Source organism: Protobothrops mucrosquamatus, unplaced genomic scaffold, assembly GCF_001527695.2.
Source record: "Protobothrops mucrosquamatus isolate PMUCROS unplaced genomic scaffold, P.Mucros_1.0 scaffold2200, whole genome shotgun sequence".
Lineage (NCBI taxonomy): Eukaryota > Metazoa > Chordata > Lepidosauria > Squamata > Viperidae > Protobothrops > Protobothrops mucrosquamatus.
This window is the reverse complement of record NW_015388293.1, coordinates 305,350-324,128: the sequence shown is the minus strand read 5'-3', so window position 1 is coordinate 324,128 and position 18,779 is coordinate 305,350. Positions and strand designations below refer to the sequence as shown.

The window sequence follows — 18,779 nt, the reverse complement described above, 5'->3', positions numbered from 1 at the left end:
AACCATGATGTTAAGACTTTCCGCCTTCTGCTCCTGAGTTACATTTCTGAGTGTTCTGAAACAAATGAGAAGGTTCTTAAAAATCATTTAGACAAAGTGACTGTAGGAATCAGGCATTTAATATAAGTGGCATGATTCCTGAAGATTCCCCTGGTAACCCCTTCTAAATTTTTGTTTCAGGTAGAGAAATAATTGGAGAGAGTCATGCTGATATTTATTGTAAATCCTTAGCAGGATGCATGCAATTGCAAAAGTTAATTGACAAAATAGTTGTTGCGGCACATGAAAGTTTTTGTTCACACATGTCTACATTTATGGTATCAAGCAATATGTAGGAATAAACCAATGACCATCCTCCAAACTAGGATTTAGAACACACACAAAATTAACACTCAGATTATGTTTTAGCAGCTTAAAGAATATTATCCACTTTCATTAGTGGGATTATCACTTAACCTATATACGAGAGAGACTCTTTAGGAACCAATGTGTTGTTCTTATAAGAGCAATTGAGAAAGAAAAGTTCAGGAATGATGTTTTGTCCTAGCAGTAAGGCTAACTTTTGTTTCAATAACTTTTTTTTCAATCCCCCATCACAGCATCAATTGTGTCAACTGATAAAAGATAAAGGACTTTTAAACTAGAAATAACGTATAGCAATTTTGCAGCTTTAGTTCTGCAGGAGAATGGGTAGAGAGTAGGGAAGGGAGTCTTGTGTTTCTCCATCATTGTCTCCATCTTTCTCATAGAGGACAGGAGAATAAGAATACGTCTGCGGCTTAGGAAAAAGTGTTTTAAAATTTCAGCCTTTTCCACAAATCAGATTGTTGCTGATGTGGGCTCTTAGGATTTGATTAAAAAGTTCAGCATACAACTCCAGATTTTTGTAGGCAACAAAAGTCTTGTTCTTTTAGCCTCACTTGATAAACTTAACTAACTACACTGGGGTTCCATTAAGAATTCCTCCCTCCTCTCAAGTCTTGATCATACAGAAATGCCATTTACATTTTATACTGCAAAGCAAGATCATTTGTCAGGTTTTTCTTGGGGTGATAAAATAGTTTGACTTTTATCCTTTACCTTTGTCCATCTGCACAGAATAGATCATATATTGCCATCGTCATCCTCTGTAGAACTCTAGCATTTTTTTCTACATCAACTATCTTCAGCAAACTTCTTCAGATTTTCCTTGTTTTAACAAACCTTCAGCACATTGTTTTTATAACTTTAACCATGAATCAATAGCTAAGTTCACCTGGGTTGCCAGCCACTACATCCATTCCAGCACAAAGTGATATGGTGGCTACGGGCAAGTAGGATGAGCCAACAAACAGCCATAGCAGCTGGAGGCACATCACCAACTATTATTATTATTATTATTATTATTATTATTATTATTATTATTATTATTATTATTATTATTATTATTATTATTATTATTATGGATCATCTCACAGTTAGCCAGATGTTCAGACTGGATTTGGCATTTTGTCTACCTATCGAGTCCTTACCCAGGACCTGGGATAGGCAGATGTGGATGTTTGATGGTATTACAGATATCGTTGCAGGATGGAAGCAGTTCCTAGTAAGGCCGCCTTTTGCAATTGACTAATAGCAAATTTGTCAATGCCAATGGTGTTCAAGTGGTGTTCCAGTTGTTTTGGGATTGTACCCAAGGTGCCTATTACTATTGGTACTATCCTCACTTGCTTTTGCCACAGTCTTTGTATTTCTATTTGTAGGTCTTTGTATTTTGTTATCTTCTCCAGTTCTTTCTATTATTATTATTATTATTATTATTATTATTATTATTATTATTATTATTATTATTATTATTATTATTATTATTATTATTATTATTATTATTATTATTATTATTATTATTATTATTATTATTATTTTTCTGAGGCCTTCACAAACTTCATTTGTACTTCTGTTATAGATAGCAATCTCTAGGCCAGTTCCCTATCTAGGCAGGAAATGAGCAATTTGGTGCTGTTTTCCCGAATAATGCAGCAGAACAAATTTGTATGATTACAGTGTCAACTACCAGTTTGCCACTCCTCTGTTAAGAGTGTTTCATTCTTTCTAACCAAAGTTGAAGTTTGTGAACTGTGATTGCTGTGAATTTTTGATCCCACCTACCCCTTTTCCCTTGGTAAGAACTTTTTGAAAGATAAAAGGTTCAATATACCTCGTTCTAAAATTATTGCATTAACACTGCTCTCAACCTCACATCAGAAGCCTCAATGCACAGAACAAAAGAAAAATTCCTCTTAACACAGGATGCCTACACAAAGCTCTCTTTAAATCTTGAAATGCCTGTTACCACTTGGGAGTTTAGTGAACTTTATTGAACTGCCTCCAGATTACAAGTAGAGAATTTTTGCATTGCAGCAGGGATATCCAGCATCAAAATAGTGAATACAACTGGGTGATTGATGACCCTCCCCCTTTTAAGGTGAGTCATATGTATCATGTACACAAACATAAAAGAGACAGGGGTTTGATCACCTAGCTGTATTCACCATTTTGATGCCATTGACTGCTTCAATTGAAAAATGAGATACTAATCAGCCATAGAACCCCACAACTCTGGGGAAGATCTTACTTCCATCTTGGATGTTAATAATAATAATAATAATAATAATAATAATAATAATAATAATAATAATAATAATAATAATAATAATAATAATAATAATAATAATAAAGTTGGAAGGGACCTTGGAGGTCATCTAGCCCAACCCCCTGCTCAGGCAGGAAACCCTATACCATTTCAGACAAATTGCTGTCCAGTCTCTTCTTAAAAACTTCCAGTGTTGGAGCATTCACCGCTTCTGGAGGGAGGTTGTTCCATTGATTAATTGTTCTAACTGTCAGGAAATTTCTCCTTAGTTCTAGGAGTTCTTAGTTCCTTGATTAGTTTCCACCCGTTGCTCCTTGTCCTGCCTTCAGGCGCTTTGGAAAATAGTTTGACTCCCTCTTCTTTGTGGCAGCCCCTGAGATATTGGAACACTGCTATCATGTTCCCCCTCGTCCTTCTCTTCATTAGACTAGACATACCCAATTTTAGCAGCCGTTCCTTATATGTTTTAGCCTCCAGTCCCCTAATCATCTTTGTTGCTCTTCTTTGTACTCTTTCTAGAGTCTCAACATCTTTTTTACTCTTCCACCTTAACTTCTTGTTAATCTATAAATATAACCTAAGTAAGACATCAAGCCAATGGTGTAACCTAAATAAGACATAAGCCATCAACAGACACATAGAAATAAACCATATTTATGCACTTTCAAAAGAGACAATAAAAAAGCCAAGAAGAAGAAAAAAACTAGAGCACATCCTCTTTAGCAACTAACATGTAAATAAACAGGGATTAGCATTACAAGCAGAAAACAATACCCTAGTCAAGGAATTGTCAAGGAGAAAACAACACCCCGCCAAAACTGGCAGGGCAAGCTACTTCTATATAGACGGAGAGTAAACCCCACAGTGAGTCACGCTGACTATCTCAAATAATTGGGTAATGCTCCTCATGTTCTTCTGCAGTAAATAACAACATCATCCAAATATGGTTCATAGCATTTTCCTTGGCCTAGAAGTATTTGGTCTCTGGAGAGTTGTAGAAGTTCTATTATATGAAGTACAGGTAGTCCTTGTTTAGCAAATTCCTTATACAGCAACAGTTTGCAGTTAAAGTACACTGGTGATGAAAATATACTTTTGCAACCAATCCTCATATTTATAAGCTTTGCTGGTCTGTTAAAGCAAAGGAAAGCTGAAGATCATATGTGAAATCATGGATTCACAATAGTAAAACCATTCTGCTTAATGACTGAGTTGTGGCTCCCGGTTGTGATTTCTAAATGAAGACTGCCTTTACAGAAGAAGCTTTCACTTTGGGAGTTACCTTGAGAGCAATTTGTCAATAGCCTTTACTTAAATCCAAAGTAAATAAGTATTTTCCATGTGTACTTATTAGATTATTTATTCTTAGGCCAGGCTAATTATGAAACAGTTGCTTGCTTAACAAGTGTTAGGTCTACACAAAATTTAACTTCTCTTTTTGTCTTACGAACTAACACTATGGGTGAAGACCATTTTATTAGGAGATGGTTCAAGAACAGATTTTTTCTTCTTCTTTCTTCAGGGCATCTCTGTAATATGATAAGATTTACCTCTGTTTCTGAGCTCTACTAATGTAGTAGTGCCTGGCTTATTTGTAAAAATATCATTGAAATCTTCTTAGATTTGCTTTTTGTGGTGAAGTTAAGCTGAGTTCTACCATGTCTCAATGCATTGGGCATGAGTGTATGTGACAAGCAGGTTTATAATTGCTCTGCTGAATAATCCAATTTATGAGGTCACCATTCTAGACTGGGCACTTTCAATCCACTGGTTGACATGACAGACTGTGGTTTCTTCACCCTCAAGTCTATTTTGCAGGTTCCACTTTGTGGAATGCATTTTGCATTCCTGGCAGGAAACAGAAGCAACACTCTGTCTGCCCCTTCTAGTGATTTGTTTCTGGCTTTTGTATCATACCTGCATTTTGCATAGTTGGCAGTAGTTTTGGATGTTCTTTGTCTTGTCACCAAGTTTCTGCAGTTTTTGTCTTTGGCTGAGAACTTTAATAATAATAATAATAATAATAAATTTAATTTATATGCCGCCCTTCTCCCAGCGGGACTCAGGGCGGCGCACAACATATTTAAAACAAAACATAAATACATTCCCCCCCGATAAAACCGAATTAAATCAAATTTTAAAGTTGTGTCTCTGTCAAATTGTTAAAAGATAAACCCCAAATAAAATCCTCCCTAGGTCANTGGGCTCTCCTGCCAGATATCCCCAGTGCTATATATAAATGCTTTAGCGAAGCAGATTGGAAGTTTGGGGCTTGATCTGTGAAAATCTCATTAGGTACACCCACTCTACTGAACAGTTTAAGCAACGCATTGGCAATGACTTTTGTGGTAACTGCAGAAGGGAATTGCCGCAGGGCATCTCATAGCATAATCAGAAATTACAAGGATAGACTGATTTCCTTTTGCTGACTTTGGCAAGGGACCAGCAATGTCCATAGCAATTCTAGAAAATAGAAAGGGGGACAAAGGGATTTTTTCCATCGGTGTCTTGTTTTGTCCTTCCTTGGGGGTCTCCCCTAACTTTATAAGAAGAACCCAATTTTTCTCCACAAATCATGATGTGCTACTTACTCATCACTATTTTCAACCACTGCCCTCCTACAGTTTATCAAAGGATCTTTTTTTCTTGGAGAGGTCTAATGTCTTCCTACCATTTGTGCTTTAGAGACTGGGTTTGTGCCTGTTCACCTATCAGTCTTTCTTTATGTGGCTGCTTCTCTGGATCTAGGATAGCAATATCTCGGAAAAGAATTCTGCTCCTCATTGTTTTTATTATTCTTGTAACTATTTATTATAAAACCTCTTTCTAGTCAATAATAATAATAATAATAATAATAATAATAATAATGATAAAGTTGGAAGGGACCTTGGAGGTCATCTAGTCCAACCCCCTGCTCAGGCAGGAAACCCTATACCATTTCGGACAAATGGCTGTCCAGTCTCTTCTTAAAAACCTCCAGTGTTGGAGCATTCACCACTTCTGGAGGCTGGTTGTTCCACTGGTTAATTGTTCTAACTGTCAGGAAGTTTCTCCTTAGTTCTAGGTTGCTTCTCTCCTTGATCAGTTTCTACCCGTTGCTTCTCGTCCTGCCTTCAGGCGCCTTGGAGAATAGCTTGACTCCCTTTTCTTTGTGGCAGCCCCTGAGATATTGGAACACTGCTATCATGTCCCCCCTCGTCCTTCTCTTAATTAAACTAGACATACCCAATTCCAGCAACCGTTCCTTATATGTTTTAGCCTCCAGTCCCCTAATCATCTTTGTTGCTCTTCTCTGTACTCTTTCTAGCCAAGCTTTATTCTTCTAGTACTTTGGGCTGAATGCATACTATATCATCTTTTCTCAAGTAAGATCACAGTCTGTTGTGAACTGAGTTTCATGATACATCACAGAGGTGTTCCTGATTAAGATATCAAATGAGGAAATAAGTCCACTACAGTGCATGGACTCAAGCATACATATAAAGCTCGTATTTATTCACAAAAGAGAAAGAAAAGGAGAAGATTGTGAACTGGCAGTTCCCCAAGATTACCACCATTTTATCAAATAAGCCCAAGCCAGCAGGTATTAAAAATAGTAAATGTTGTTTAAGTGTTCTGTCAGCAGTTTTTTCTTGAATAAAGTTCTTTCACAAATTTATATGTCAGTGGATCACAAGACCACAGCTCTTACTGTGTTAAGATAACATCAAAATGTGTTTGTCTTGCATTCAGATACAGAGTCTTCTAATTTCACTTTTATAACTAAGTTCCTAAGCTATGTTAGACTTAAAAATCCACACATTTTCTTAATTTTCCCATGAAATGTTCCAATTAAAAATGCATGTAAGATAGAAATCAAATGTATCAACACATACACAGTAGTAGGAAGTATTTTAGGAGAATTGGGCATATTAGGCAGAATGCTAATTTGGGCTGGGCAAAATGCTAAAATTAGGCTGCGCATTCTATATGTCCCATCAGCCAAGGAATGTCAGATGGTTGAGACTAGGTGATGTGCCTTCTCTGCCACAGTCCCTGCCCTCTGGAACACTCTCCATTCAGATTTGAGGATGGCCCCAACCCTATTGGCCTTTTATAAGAAGACCTGGTTTAGTGCCCAGGCCTAAGGCCCCAAGTGTGTGAAGGGTCCTGTTTTCTGGTTGTGTTGACATCTATGATGACATTTTTTTTTCTTGGCTGCCATATGTATTTAATTTTGTAACTGTTTTTAATTGTTTTATGATTGTTCGCTGCCCAGGCTCAGTTGTTTGAGATGGGCGGCTATAGAAATAGAACAAATAAATATTTATGCAAATAAAACTGCATTGTTTGGAGAGCTACACATTAAAACAAATACAAATGCTTAAACTAATCTTGAGTATGATGAACTGAATTTGAGTCACACAGATGAAAAGTTGAGGAAATATCAAATTCATCCAATTTATATAAGTACAAAATGGTGAGAAGCTAACATTGGCATATAGTTGCTTCACCCATTTCTGATATTCACATGGCATTCCTCTAACGTGCATTAGCTTCTTCAAAACTGGATTTCAATTCTCAAGAAAGACTATCAAGGCATGGAGTACATGCCTGACACCTGGGTGATGGGATGAAGAAAACCATGTAGCTCAAGGTTGGCTTCAGAGATGAGGATTTGTTTTTGGTCAAGCCACTGGCACAACTTGAGCAAACCATCCAGCATCTCAGTTCCGTTGGCCTATGGTGCAGCGTAGAGACACTTCATATGAGTAATACATGAAAGATCCAAAGGAAGCAAAGCAGTGACAAGACACACAGACACACAAAGTGCTTGTAAGTGTTTAAAAGTAACCGAAAGTAGTAGGAAAATACAATAGAAATATGGTAACACCTGGGGAGGAGGTAATTGTTTCTAATTCTCTAGTTGGTGGGGGTACTAAACGAGCATTACAAATCCTATTCTCTCTGGGAGGTGATTGAGGGAGGTTCATTTACCTCTTTGGGCAACTTCCATTAGATCCCTCTCTTAGCTTTTAGCTAGCAGTTTTCATTCCATCTGACTGTAGCACTGGAAGAGCTGGAATGGCAGCAATAACTCATCTAAGAGATCAACTCCATTTCTTTATGTGTTCAAGTGAAACCTCCTAATGTGAAGAACTGCTACTGGTTTTCCTCCTTGCTGCTTATGAATCTTAAAAGGGGGAGGGAGTTGTCTTCTTGTGGGCAGTGATATTCTTGAATGATTCATCTCAGGCAAATACCAAGAGTATTTTTAACTAACCAAGGTTTTAAAAGGGCCACTTAAAATACATGCTGCTTTTAAAATCAGAGTTATTTTGTTTGGTCATAGGAGAAGCTTTGCATTTGGCCAGGGATTTTGGCTATACTTGTGAAACTGAATTCCCAGCCAAGGCAGTCGGAGAACATCTTGCCAGGCAACACATGGAACAGAAGGAACAGACAGCAAGAAAAAAAATGATCCTAGCAACAAAGTAAGTTGTTTAAACACTGCTTTGTTCACATGTGAGTCTCGAAGCTAACTACTTATTTTAACCCTATACTAGGCCTCCAAGGCAAATGGCCTTGAAGTTGGGTGGATTTAACAAGTCAAAATAAATAATTAAAAATGAAAGCATCGAAGACAAAATTTATTTATATTTTGATACTTTAAGGTGTGCACAGACCCAGAAGGATGCATAAAATAACATTCCTTCATATATACCTTAATGTAGTCAAGTATGCATCTGTGGTAGCTATTCTGACCAGAGTTACTAATACATCAGTTCACGTTGAATTGATTGAGATTTATTTGGAAAGAAATATTGCAAGGGATATGCTCCATAAATCATTTCTAATAAAATATTGGCAGTGAAAAGAAAACATTTTGAAAGGTCTAGGCCAGGGGTAGGCAACAATGTCAAATATAGGATGCCAAATCACTTGGCAGGGTACTTTTCCTTATCTTTAAATGTAGAAATGTTTTCCTTTTCTTTCTCTTGATTTTCTTTTCATGGTAAATAAATGCAGTTGCATCCAGCATTCTACCTCTACTGTTTCACTAGGCTAATTGGATGGCAAAGGACAATTGAGAGAGAATGAGCCCTTTTTCCCCCCTCACAAATTTGCTGATAATGACTAGAATCATCAGCCATCTAATGTATCACAGTCAAATGATGTCATCATCAAATAATGATATCACCATTATCCTGTTACAGTGGATTAGAACTGGAGCAGAAAGAGTCACTTTTCTTTCTTTCTGGGAAAGCTAAAGCTTTATTTATAAAAATTGTGTGAATGATGTCAGAATACACCTTCAGAAAGTTCCCCATAGATATATCGATTGGGGATTCAAAGCCTATATAATACAAAAGTTGTTTCAAGTTCAAAATGAGTTGTGCCACCCTTATCACAGATGTTCCAATACTTATTGATCATTCCAAAGGTTTTATGAGCTTGAACCTCATTTAGATTTGGAATATTTCTGGAATATTTGAAACAGTTCCAGTAAAATTGGAGCAGTTGGTTTGAACTTCAAGCCAAGTTTTTTCAGTGCTAATATTTTGCGCGTCATTAATGTCAGCAAGTTACATGAACAAATTCTAGATTCTGCAGTTAACAAGGACATTGAGGGATAATCCAGAGAGTTGAGCTGCTGCTACCGCAATTTGCTCTTGCAATGAAACATAGAAATCAATTATTTGTTATCAATGGAATTCTTATTTTGTTATGTAAATGAAGCATTTGTCAAACAGTTTAAGAAATATTGATAAACTGTGGATAGATATTCTGGATTTAAGAAGGTATTCTTGGGGGGGGGAACTTTCATACATACTTTCTGTAGTAATGTAATAATCAAACCACCTTAATCATAGATGTGAATCTAGTTTGATTTACAAGTAAATTCTACTAATAATTCTCAGCTCAGTTCTAGAGATTATCAAATTGTTCAGTGAGAACTTCCTCAAACAAATATGCCCAGGTCTGCTTTATATATTTTTTTCCTTTCAAGTTTGTATTAAGTTATGGGACATAGTAAGGTGTATTTGATCTTCTAATTCAGTGGTGGCGAACCTATGGGCATGGGTGCCAGAGGCGGCACTCGGAGCACTCTCTGTGGGCATGCGCGCCATCGCTCCAGTCCTAGGCCTTCAGCTGGGTTTTATAAAACCTTTTCACTTTAGGCCTCCACCGCCGTGTGCAAAAAAAAAAGGTTCAATAAGTCAATTTCAACTTCTCACGGGGAAAAAAAAGATCTTGCAAAGTTGGAATTGATTGATTGAACTTTTTAGTCCCACCCAGTCTGCTGTTACCACCGCAGCCATGCCCACCCAATGGGCCACACCCACCCAATGGATCACACCCACCCGGCACCCGACGATGCATAAGTAGGTTTTGGGTTGCAGTTTGGGCACTCGGTCTCTAAAAGGTTCGCCATCACTGTCCTAATTCATCATTTTTATTGTACAGTGGACAAAATATATCAGTTGCAGTGAATGAAGTCATGCTGTTGGCATATAAACAAAAGACTCAGGTAATTCCATTGGCTGCAACAGATACTTTAAAGTAGTTTCTTCACAACTCCGTGGTTCATTTTAGGATTATAATCTGATCCACAAACCATTCAAGGTGTATGACATAAACCAGATTTAAGTGCTCTTATGGACTGTATGGGGTTTAATTTATAAGAATCCAGCCCAATTTGTTTATCAATCAGGCTGCCTACATTATATTGCACTAATTCTAAGTGTGTGCTTATATCCAAGGAAAGAGAACAGCCGTGTCCACTAAGGCGTGTCTTTGTATTTCTCTGTGGCCATGACTTGAAACCTGGTGACAAGAAGGAGGTTACTGCAAAGAATATATACACTATCAAAGGGTTTCATGAAAGTAGCAAGCTTTCTGTTTCCTTTGAAAGGGAAACCTCTTTTCTACTTGATGTGTAACCTCTCTTCAAAGAATCCCCTTTGGCTATATCAGCATGCCACAATCCAAAAAATCACCAAACTGACTTAAAGTGGCAGAAAACAAGCCTCTCCCCTTTTTATTAGGCCACATGCAGACATTACAATCAGAAGTTCTAAAATGCACAAACATACCAGAGGCAAGCTGGCCTTATTATAAAGGGCTCTGTAGCTTCCCAAAGGAGCCATAAAAAAAACAATTACACTGCCATGACCAAACAGAATCTTAAAACATTTACTAAGACAAAAGCAAGCCAATTGGTGCATCTGCACATGTGGCCATGGACCATTTCAAAGGGAGCCTTTTCTTCCAAGAGAGAGATATCTTTGCTTAATCTGCTACCTCCGAAGGAAGGCTCACTCACTCTCTAGCTGGTTTCATTACAGCTTTTCAGGATGTAAATTTTTCAAGATGGGAATAACAGAATCTATGTGTATTCTGCTTTCATTTCAAAGTAGTACCCATCCTATTTAATTTGATTTTTTTTTTTAAATATACAGCTTTAAGAGGAAACAATGAAAAAGATAAGAAAGGTCATTTGCCAGACTAGAAATCTATGGGATGCCATACAAATGTTCCCAGGTCTTGGTGGCTTCTGGCTGAAGAATGCCTCCATTTGAGGGTGTGGGTGTGGATTGTGATAGTTAGATAATCTTTTCCGGTGCATCCCACCCAGTAACTTACCAGTTATGAATGATGCTTCTCAAGCCAAGAGTCCCATTTGGGTCTTGAGAAGCAGGTTCAGGACCAGGGAGAGGGGAATGGAGAGGAGGGGAAGATGAATACATATCAAAAAGTGAATGGAGCCAAGACAATGAATGAGCACGGCTCATTTACTTCAGATTGAATTTGTTTTAATTCAACACAATTGATATGATTCCTCCCCACTTCTTTAATAATGTTTGCCTTCTGGCACATTAAAAAATGGCACATTAAAAAAATGACAATTCAGTGGCCACTTTTGGAAGGGTTCAGAGGGAACTGCCAAAAATTTTAAGGATGCATACTTCTGTGGGGTCCCATATTATAGACCTTTTTCTTGGTACTCTTAGCATTTTAGGTCATCCAGAATTATGTTTTTTCTGTAACAATCAATGACAAAGGAAGAAAGTCAACTATTCTGTTATTCATTTGCCTCTAGTGCAATTCATTCTTATAGTAAAAAATTACATAAATTTACATTGCCTCCAGAAGTTGTGAATGATCCAACACTGGAAGATTTTAAGAAGAGACTGAGCAACCATTTATCAGAAATGGTATAGGGTTTCCTGCCTGAGCAGGAGGGTGGACTAGAAGACCTCCAAGGTCCCTTCCAACTCTATTATAATATTATATTATTGTTGTTGTTATTGTTGTTGTTGATGATGTTGTTGTTGTTGTTGTTGTATATTGGTATAATTTTGCTGAGGGAAGCATGTGTGGTATGAAACTTACAGTATTTATTCAATGAACATGGTAAGTAACCTTAATGAGTATGCATCTATTTTGATTCTAGGCAAATATGTAAAGAATTCCAGGATCTCCTAAGTCAAGACAGGTCACCTTTGGGCTCCTCAAGACCTACTCCAATATTAGATCTGGATATTCAGAGACATTTAACACATTTCAGGTATGACTTCCAAAATCTATTTAATGGAGTAACTTTATAAAAAAAAAGTTCTGAAGTGTTAAGAATACTTCCTATGTTCAGAAGTATGCAATGTGTTGTATATATGGAGATCTTCCCCATAACTGACTAGCCTCTGGTATACTTTATAAAAGCTCTTTAATATACATAAACAATAATCTGGTGTGCTGCAAAAGGATTGTGTCAGCTTCTAGCATCTTCAGTGTGCTTTCAGCATGTGCCCACATCTATAATCCCCATTGAATAAAGCAGTATGCACACAGATCTAATAAGACTGAGCAATTATCAATAATATGTATGTGCTAGTTTCAGATCAGGTACACGAATGAGGATGTCTGAATAATTTTTTCATTATTTAAGTATGGAAGACTGAAGAAGTGCACACTTCACTGCTTTCTAATCCTTGTTCACTGGGTGACAATATGTATAGCTCTTTGGGATATGGCAAAGGAGACCTTTGTGTCTTCTTGCACATGTCTTGTTCTAAGACAAAGATGAGGAAATGAGAGAATACTCCAGAAAGAAGTAATCCAGGGGAAAGCTAATATTGTTCACGATCTATCCAACATCTTACAAGTTTTGTGGTTGGGACCATGAATGCTTTTCAAACTCCTCTAGTGATCTGCTGTTAATGCAGGAAGATGTTCCATTGGTTTAATAATAAGGTTGTGTTTATGTGTCAAATCATTATATTATATTTCTTTTAAATTAGTATTGTCAGTCTCCTTGGGGTTTTTTTTTATTCTTCATTTATCTCAGCTGATAAAATTGTCTAGTTGAATACACGGGGTTTTGTTTGTCAGAGAAACACAAACACAAAACACAAAACTTTGCCCTCAGACTCACATAGGCTAGGATTCAGCAAAAAAGCTTTCCTCAGGTTGGTGCATTCAAAGATGAAGCAGCCAAAAATGCATGGGATTGTGGCATATATGAAGACCACACAATTGAGGAAAGCTACAGTAACAGAATGGATTGCCCAGATTATTCATTTAATCCCAGACTGCAGTTTTTCTATAAATAAGCAGTCAGGTGCCCTCTAGTGATCCTTGAAAGAACTAAATGTTTCTTGTTCAAAAGAAGTAGACTTGATGTCTCATCCTAAGGAAGCATGAAAGGAAGGAATATTAACTTACACTTTCATTGTTGCCTCTAAAAGAGCATTCTATTTCAAATACAATTCCACTTTTGCCTAAGTAGAATAATGTGAGAAAAATTGCTTAGCTTTTCCCAGATATCAATTATAAAAATATGGTGGAATGGTACCATGGTTGGAGCAAATACATATGAAGCATTATCTTATATCTACTGTATGATGCAAAGATAGGCTTGATTTTTCTAGCAATTATTTTGTAAATTCTAGAAGTCGTACAATTTTTAATTTAGTCTACATAGAATATGATCTCCCTATCCTATAATAGCATGTAAGTTTCCCCCAAATAGAAATATAAGTACTATCCTTAGAACACCCATAATTTTCTTGATTTAATTGAATTTCATGTGTTTATTCTAATAACAGCCTGTAGAATTTTTGGCTAAGATTAAGGGTAGTACTACAAGAATAACTATGAGCTCTAGTTGCCAAATCTTCCTAGTAATCTCTTCATCCTCTTTCATCTTGCAGTTGCAAGAGTGACACAAAAACACTAGGTAGACAAATAATTTTCTATGACTTCTGCCAAAGAGAATGTCAAGAGGACAGGATTCCCATTAGTAGCCACATGACCAGGTTGCACAATTTACTGTGACTTTACTTCCAACATCTGGGTAAATACCTGAAAAAAAAGATACCTGCACTTTGTTCTCTAAACACATAGGCTTTCACAGTAAGTAATTTTTTTCCAAAGGTCTATGTTGCCTGCTATGAACACGAGACTATCTAACCTAAAAACCAAAGATCAAGTTATTGGCCATTCTGCATCACACCATGGCCCATTAAATGTTTTCCAGCAGTTGATAAGCATTGATAAAAAGATGATAGCCCTTCTCTGCTTTGGTTTTCTAACAGCTAATATTTAAGGTATGCTCTCTGTAATTCCTCCATTACATTTTCTAGTTCCCCCTTTTGAAGCCATCCTAATTAGTAGCCATTACCAGGGATTGGCATCAGATTTCATATTTCTAAAGCATATTGTTTACACATCTACTTCCTTTTTTCCAATATTGAAATTTAATTTCAGTGGAAAACCCTAAATTCTGTGGCAGAAAAACTTAATCCCATCTATATTGCATTATTTTTCTTACCTTTAGCCCTGAGTATTTCATGCATGCTTTCATGTACCTGAATCATCTCTCTTTTTGCCCCATCGTTTGTCCAAGCTAAAAAGTACAAGTGTGAGAAGGAGCTGTTCTAGCCGCCTCATCATTTAGGTTTCCCTTTTTTGTGTCTATGCTGCTCTACTAGACACAATACGTTTTATACTGGTTTAATTGTAATTAATCTAAGGACTAATCTGAAGTATTAGGTGATGAGTGAAATAATGATGGCCATGCATAAGCATGGCTGGTTAAAAAGGCATTTGTAATTTTTTAAAAAATCTGAAGGTGTCGCCCCATGTGGATTACTGTAAAGAATGGAGTGGTTTACTGTAGATCCCCATTTCATGGAATGCTGGTAGTTTCTCTGAAGTCGAGGCCTGAGATGAAACACTACAATTATCTTTTAAGATATTCTATGGTGTGCAGGTAGACGCTGTTGAAATCACACGGTCCATCCCTGGGGCCAGATGTTTTTCATATGAGCAAGGCTTAGCAAAGAAAAATGTGACTCTTTGAGTATCATCCATCAGCCACAGTATGTTGTAAATATTTGATAGCAACTTCTGCTGCTAGCGATACCCAGATTTGGCCATTGTTGGAAACTGGAGATAGACAGATGGCATCTTCCTCTTCTTCTCCCCCTTCTCTGTGGAAAATGAAAGTATTTCCTTTGCAGCACGACTAAATTGTGTCAGCCTTGAGGCATGGGGGTGGAAGGGTCGGGTAGGATGTGAGATACCTTGTGCATGCTGTCGAAGAAGAGTCCAAGTCTTGAGGCCAGTTTGGCTGCTTTGACATACAATGAAAGAATATCATTAAAACATAACATCAAGCTCTGAGAAAACTGCATAATGACTAGAAAAGACTAGCAATAGATCTGACTACCCCTCCCTTTCTCTTTTAAGATCCCTGAAGATTCTTGGCAAATATGAACAAACTGAGTTCATGATGTTCAGGACTTTCTTTATAATTAATCTCAGTTTTATCCAGAGGGAAGAGTAGATTTCTAACCTATGCTGAGAACATGCTTGGCTCATTGAACCCTTTCAGTATAATCAAGTAGCTGAAATGCTTTTTTTTTTTTAAAAAAAAGATAATACCGTATTTAATGGCAGTGTTTGAGGATGGAATGCCTTCTCTGCCCAGAACTAAATCAAGTGATGATCAGTTTGCTATTTCTATAAAAGGAATGATACTGGCCTAGTATGGACTCATTCATTTGGATCATACAGTATATTGGCCAATGTGGCCCATCAGCACAGACATTTTCAAAAAATTCTGGCAGCAATTCCTGAGATAATTCTGAATGGAGAAAGCCTAGGGCTCCTAGATTTTGGTTGCACAAATCTGGGTGATCATTAGAGACATGGAAAACACAAATTCTTACTAACAGCAAATGGTCAACTGGCAGTTTGTAGCTCTAATCTAGTAGTCCTAAGAAATCCAGTCCAGGAAGTTTTTCTTAGATTCATCCACAAATGAATACAGAGTCATGTATTGTTGAAGAGCATGGGCTTCTTGTTGGCTCATCAACTGGTTTCCTGGAAAAGAGGCCACAAATTTTTAAAGGAATAGTCATTGGATACTACAGGAATGTTCCATATAATCTCCCTGCAGCATTTAAGCAGAATATGATTTATTATTTACATATTTCTATTCTACCACAATTGAAAAGACTCTCTGGAAACTGCAACATTTGCGGTACTTTCAATCCATTCCCTCTAAATGGCAATGCAGACATCTAGGCTGGGATGTAACCAATAGGTTGTCAGCAACTTTTCAGGGAGAAATAAATATCTCACCTGGCCACTCGGACTATTTTGTGCATCACTGTGATGCATTATGTCCCTCACTGGTAGAGTGCCAAAGCATTTACGCTTTTCATCCTAATGTTTAACATCTACATAAAACCAATGGGGGAAGTCATCCATCAGTTCAACATCATCGCTGCACTAATAACCAGTTGTGCATCGCCACCCTGGGCTTTATGGATAATGCTATGGAAATTTTGCCTGGAGGCTGTAAGAGTTCTGCATAGGACAAAATAGACTGAAAATGAACCCAGGTAAGATGGAGCTACTGTTTGTTCATCAAGATTCTCAGTCAGCTCTGTAGGCTTAGCACTGAGGGATTAGATCAATTACTTTGGGTACTCTTGGAATCAGACCTACTACCGGATAGAAAGATGGAGGTTATGGCCAGGTGCCAGTTTGTGCCAATAGTCATACCTGAGGTAAAAAGATCTCACAAAAGTGACAAAAGACCTCTTTTATTTATTTATTTGATTGATTGATTGATTGATTGATTGATTGATTGATTGATTGATTGATTGATTGATTGATTGATGTGAAGCCCATCTCATTTAGGGGTGACTCTGGGTGGCTTACAAACATTACTTTATGGTTAAATAGAGAAACTTCATTACTACATGGCCGGGCTACTGCAGTGCATGAGGAGCCTTGAAAGAGTTTCTAGTGCAGCCTAAGAAGCTCATTTTGACATATGAAACTCTATATGATGCGATGCCCAAGTATCTGTTGGACTCCCTTCTCTAAGCAGAATCAGCATGTTCAGTGTGATTCTCTTGGAAGAAGCTCTTAGTTACATCTCATTCCCTGTTGCACCATCCCAGCCTTATGGAATAATGTTACTTTAGAAGTGAGGCCTGCCTCTTCCCTTACAACTTCCAGAACTTAGTTAAGACTAAGATTAGCTGGTTTATTTCCTTCTTTATTGCTTTGGTTACTATTCCTGTACTATTTTATTATGTTAATTTTTAGGTCATTTTTGTCATCACCATCAATTAATTAGTTACTTTGGTTTACAAGCTGTTTCAAAGGCAGGCGGGGACCTCATGGTAGTGGTGAGTTTATGAAGAGGTCAACATGTGCTTAGGATCAAGTATCACCATTATGCTAATGATAGTAAATTGTACATTTCACTGTTTGACCATCTCAGTGCTGCTTTCCCAGTACCTGGTGGCTGAATGGGGAAGAAACAGCCTTGGCTTAACTCTGACAAGGTTGATTGGCTGTGGGCCCTAGGAGCCCCACCTCTACCCCTAGCACCTAGTGCTTTGCCAACTCTGGCTGAGGTTACACTCCCTAAATCAGAGTTGGTGCATCAGCTGGGGTTTCTCTTGGGCTCACAGCTCCTGCCTGAAGACTCTGCGGCAGCTGTGGCCGATATACATTTCACAAATACTTACCACTTGCACCCTTTTAAGTCTAAAATAAATGAAACACATTCACTTTGAAGATGGGGATTATTTATTTTATGGAAATGTACCCTTTATCGTCTGAGGAGGTAAGTCCATTGGTAACCATATGCAATTTACGCTGAATTTCTTAGTGTGCATTTATGCAGACTTGCATTGCATTGGAGTTCACAGCACCTCCATTGACATCATATCTGCCTGGATGTGTTTGTTGTGGGGTGGCAATTTATAAATTTGTAAATAAATAAATATAATAAATATTTTTGTAGCAAGTTTATCTCTCTCTCTGTCTCCTTTATATACATTTTATCTATCATCTATCTATCTATCTATCTATCTATCTATCTATCTATCTATCTATCTATCTATCTATCTATCTATCTATCTATCTATCTATCTATCTATCTATCTAACTCTCTCTCTCTCTCTCTCTCTCTCTCTCTCTCTCTCTCTCTCTCTCTCTCTCTCTCTCTCTCTCTCTCTCTCTCTCTCTCTCTCTATATATATATATATATATATATATATATATATATATTCTTTATATACATTTCATCTATATCTTTATATACATTATACTCACACACACAGGATACATATATGAAATATGCGCACCTATATACATATAGTAAACTCTTCCTATTTTTCTCTTTTTTTGCCTGCTTTACAGTTTGATTACTCATGGCTTTGGAACTCCTGCAATTTGTGCTGCCCTAAGCACTTTCCAAACTGTTCTAAGTGAAATGCTGAACTACTTGGAAAAACACACAGCGCACAAAAATGGTGGAGCAGCAGAATCCGGCCAAGGACACAGCAACTCAGACAAAGCCCCACTGAGGAAAACGTCAGAGGCAGCAGTGAAAGAGGGCAAAACAGAAAAGACAGACTAGCAACATCAGGCAGAATCTATTTCCAGAGAACTTTGCTGTTATTTTTTTTTAAAGAAACATATATCTATCTAACTATATCTATATACTGTATGCCTGTATATCTCATCTAGCTCCTGTGGACCAAACTGAATGGGGGAAAAGAAAAAAGTTGTAAAAAAATCCACCAACCCAGACAACTCTAAGGACACCAACCATGTGATGAGACTACCCATTTTT

General features: G+C 37.4%; 1 protein-coding gene across 1 annotated transcript in view; it reads left to right on the top strand.

Moving 5' to 3' along the window:
• TFAP2D (transcription factor AP-2 delta) overlaps positions 1 to 18,563 on the top strand; it is a 41,894-nt gene extending 23,331 nt beyond the window's left edge. The window contains exons 6-8 of the mRNA XM_015824318.1: positions 7,962 to 8,103; positions 12,069 to 12,182; positions 18,344 to 18,563. Of these exons, the coding sequence (XP_015679804.1) occupies positions 7,962 to 8,103; positions 12,069 to 12,182; positions 18,344 to 18,563 (476 nt within the window). The remainder of the gene's footprint in view (positions 1 to 7,961; positions 8,104 to 12,068; positions 12,183 to 18,343) is intronic.
• The last annotated feature ends 216 nt before the right edge of the window (positions 18,564 to 18,779 follow it).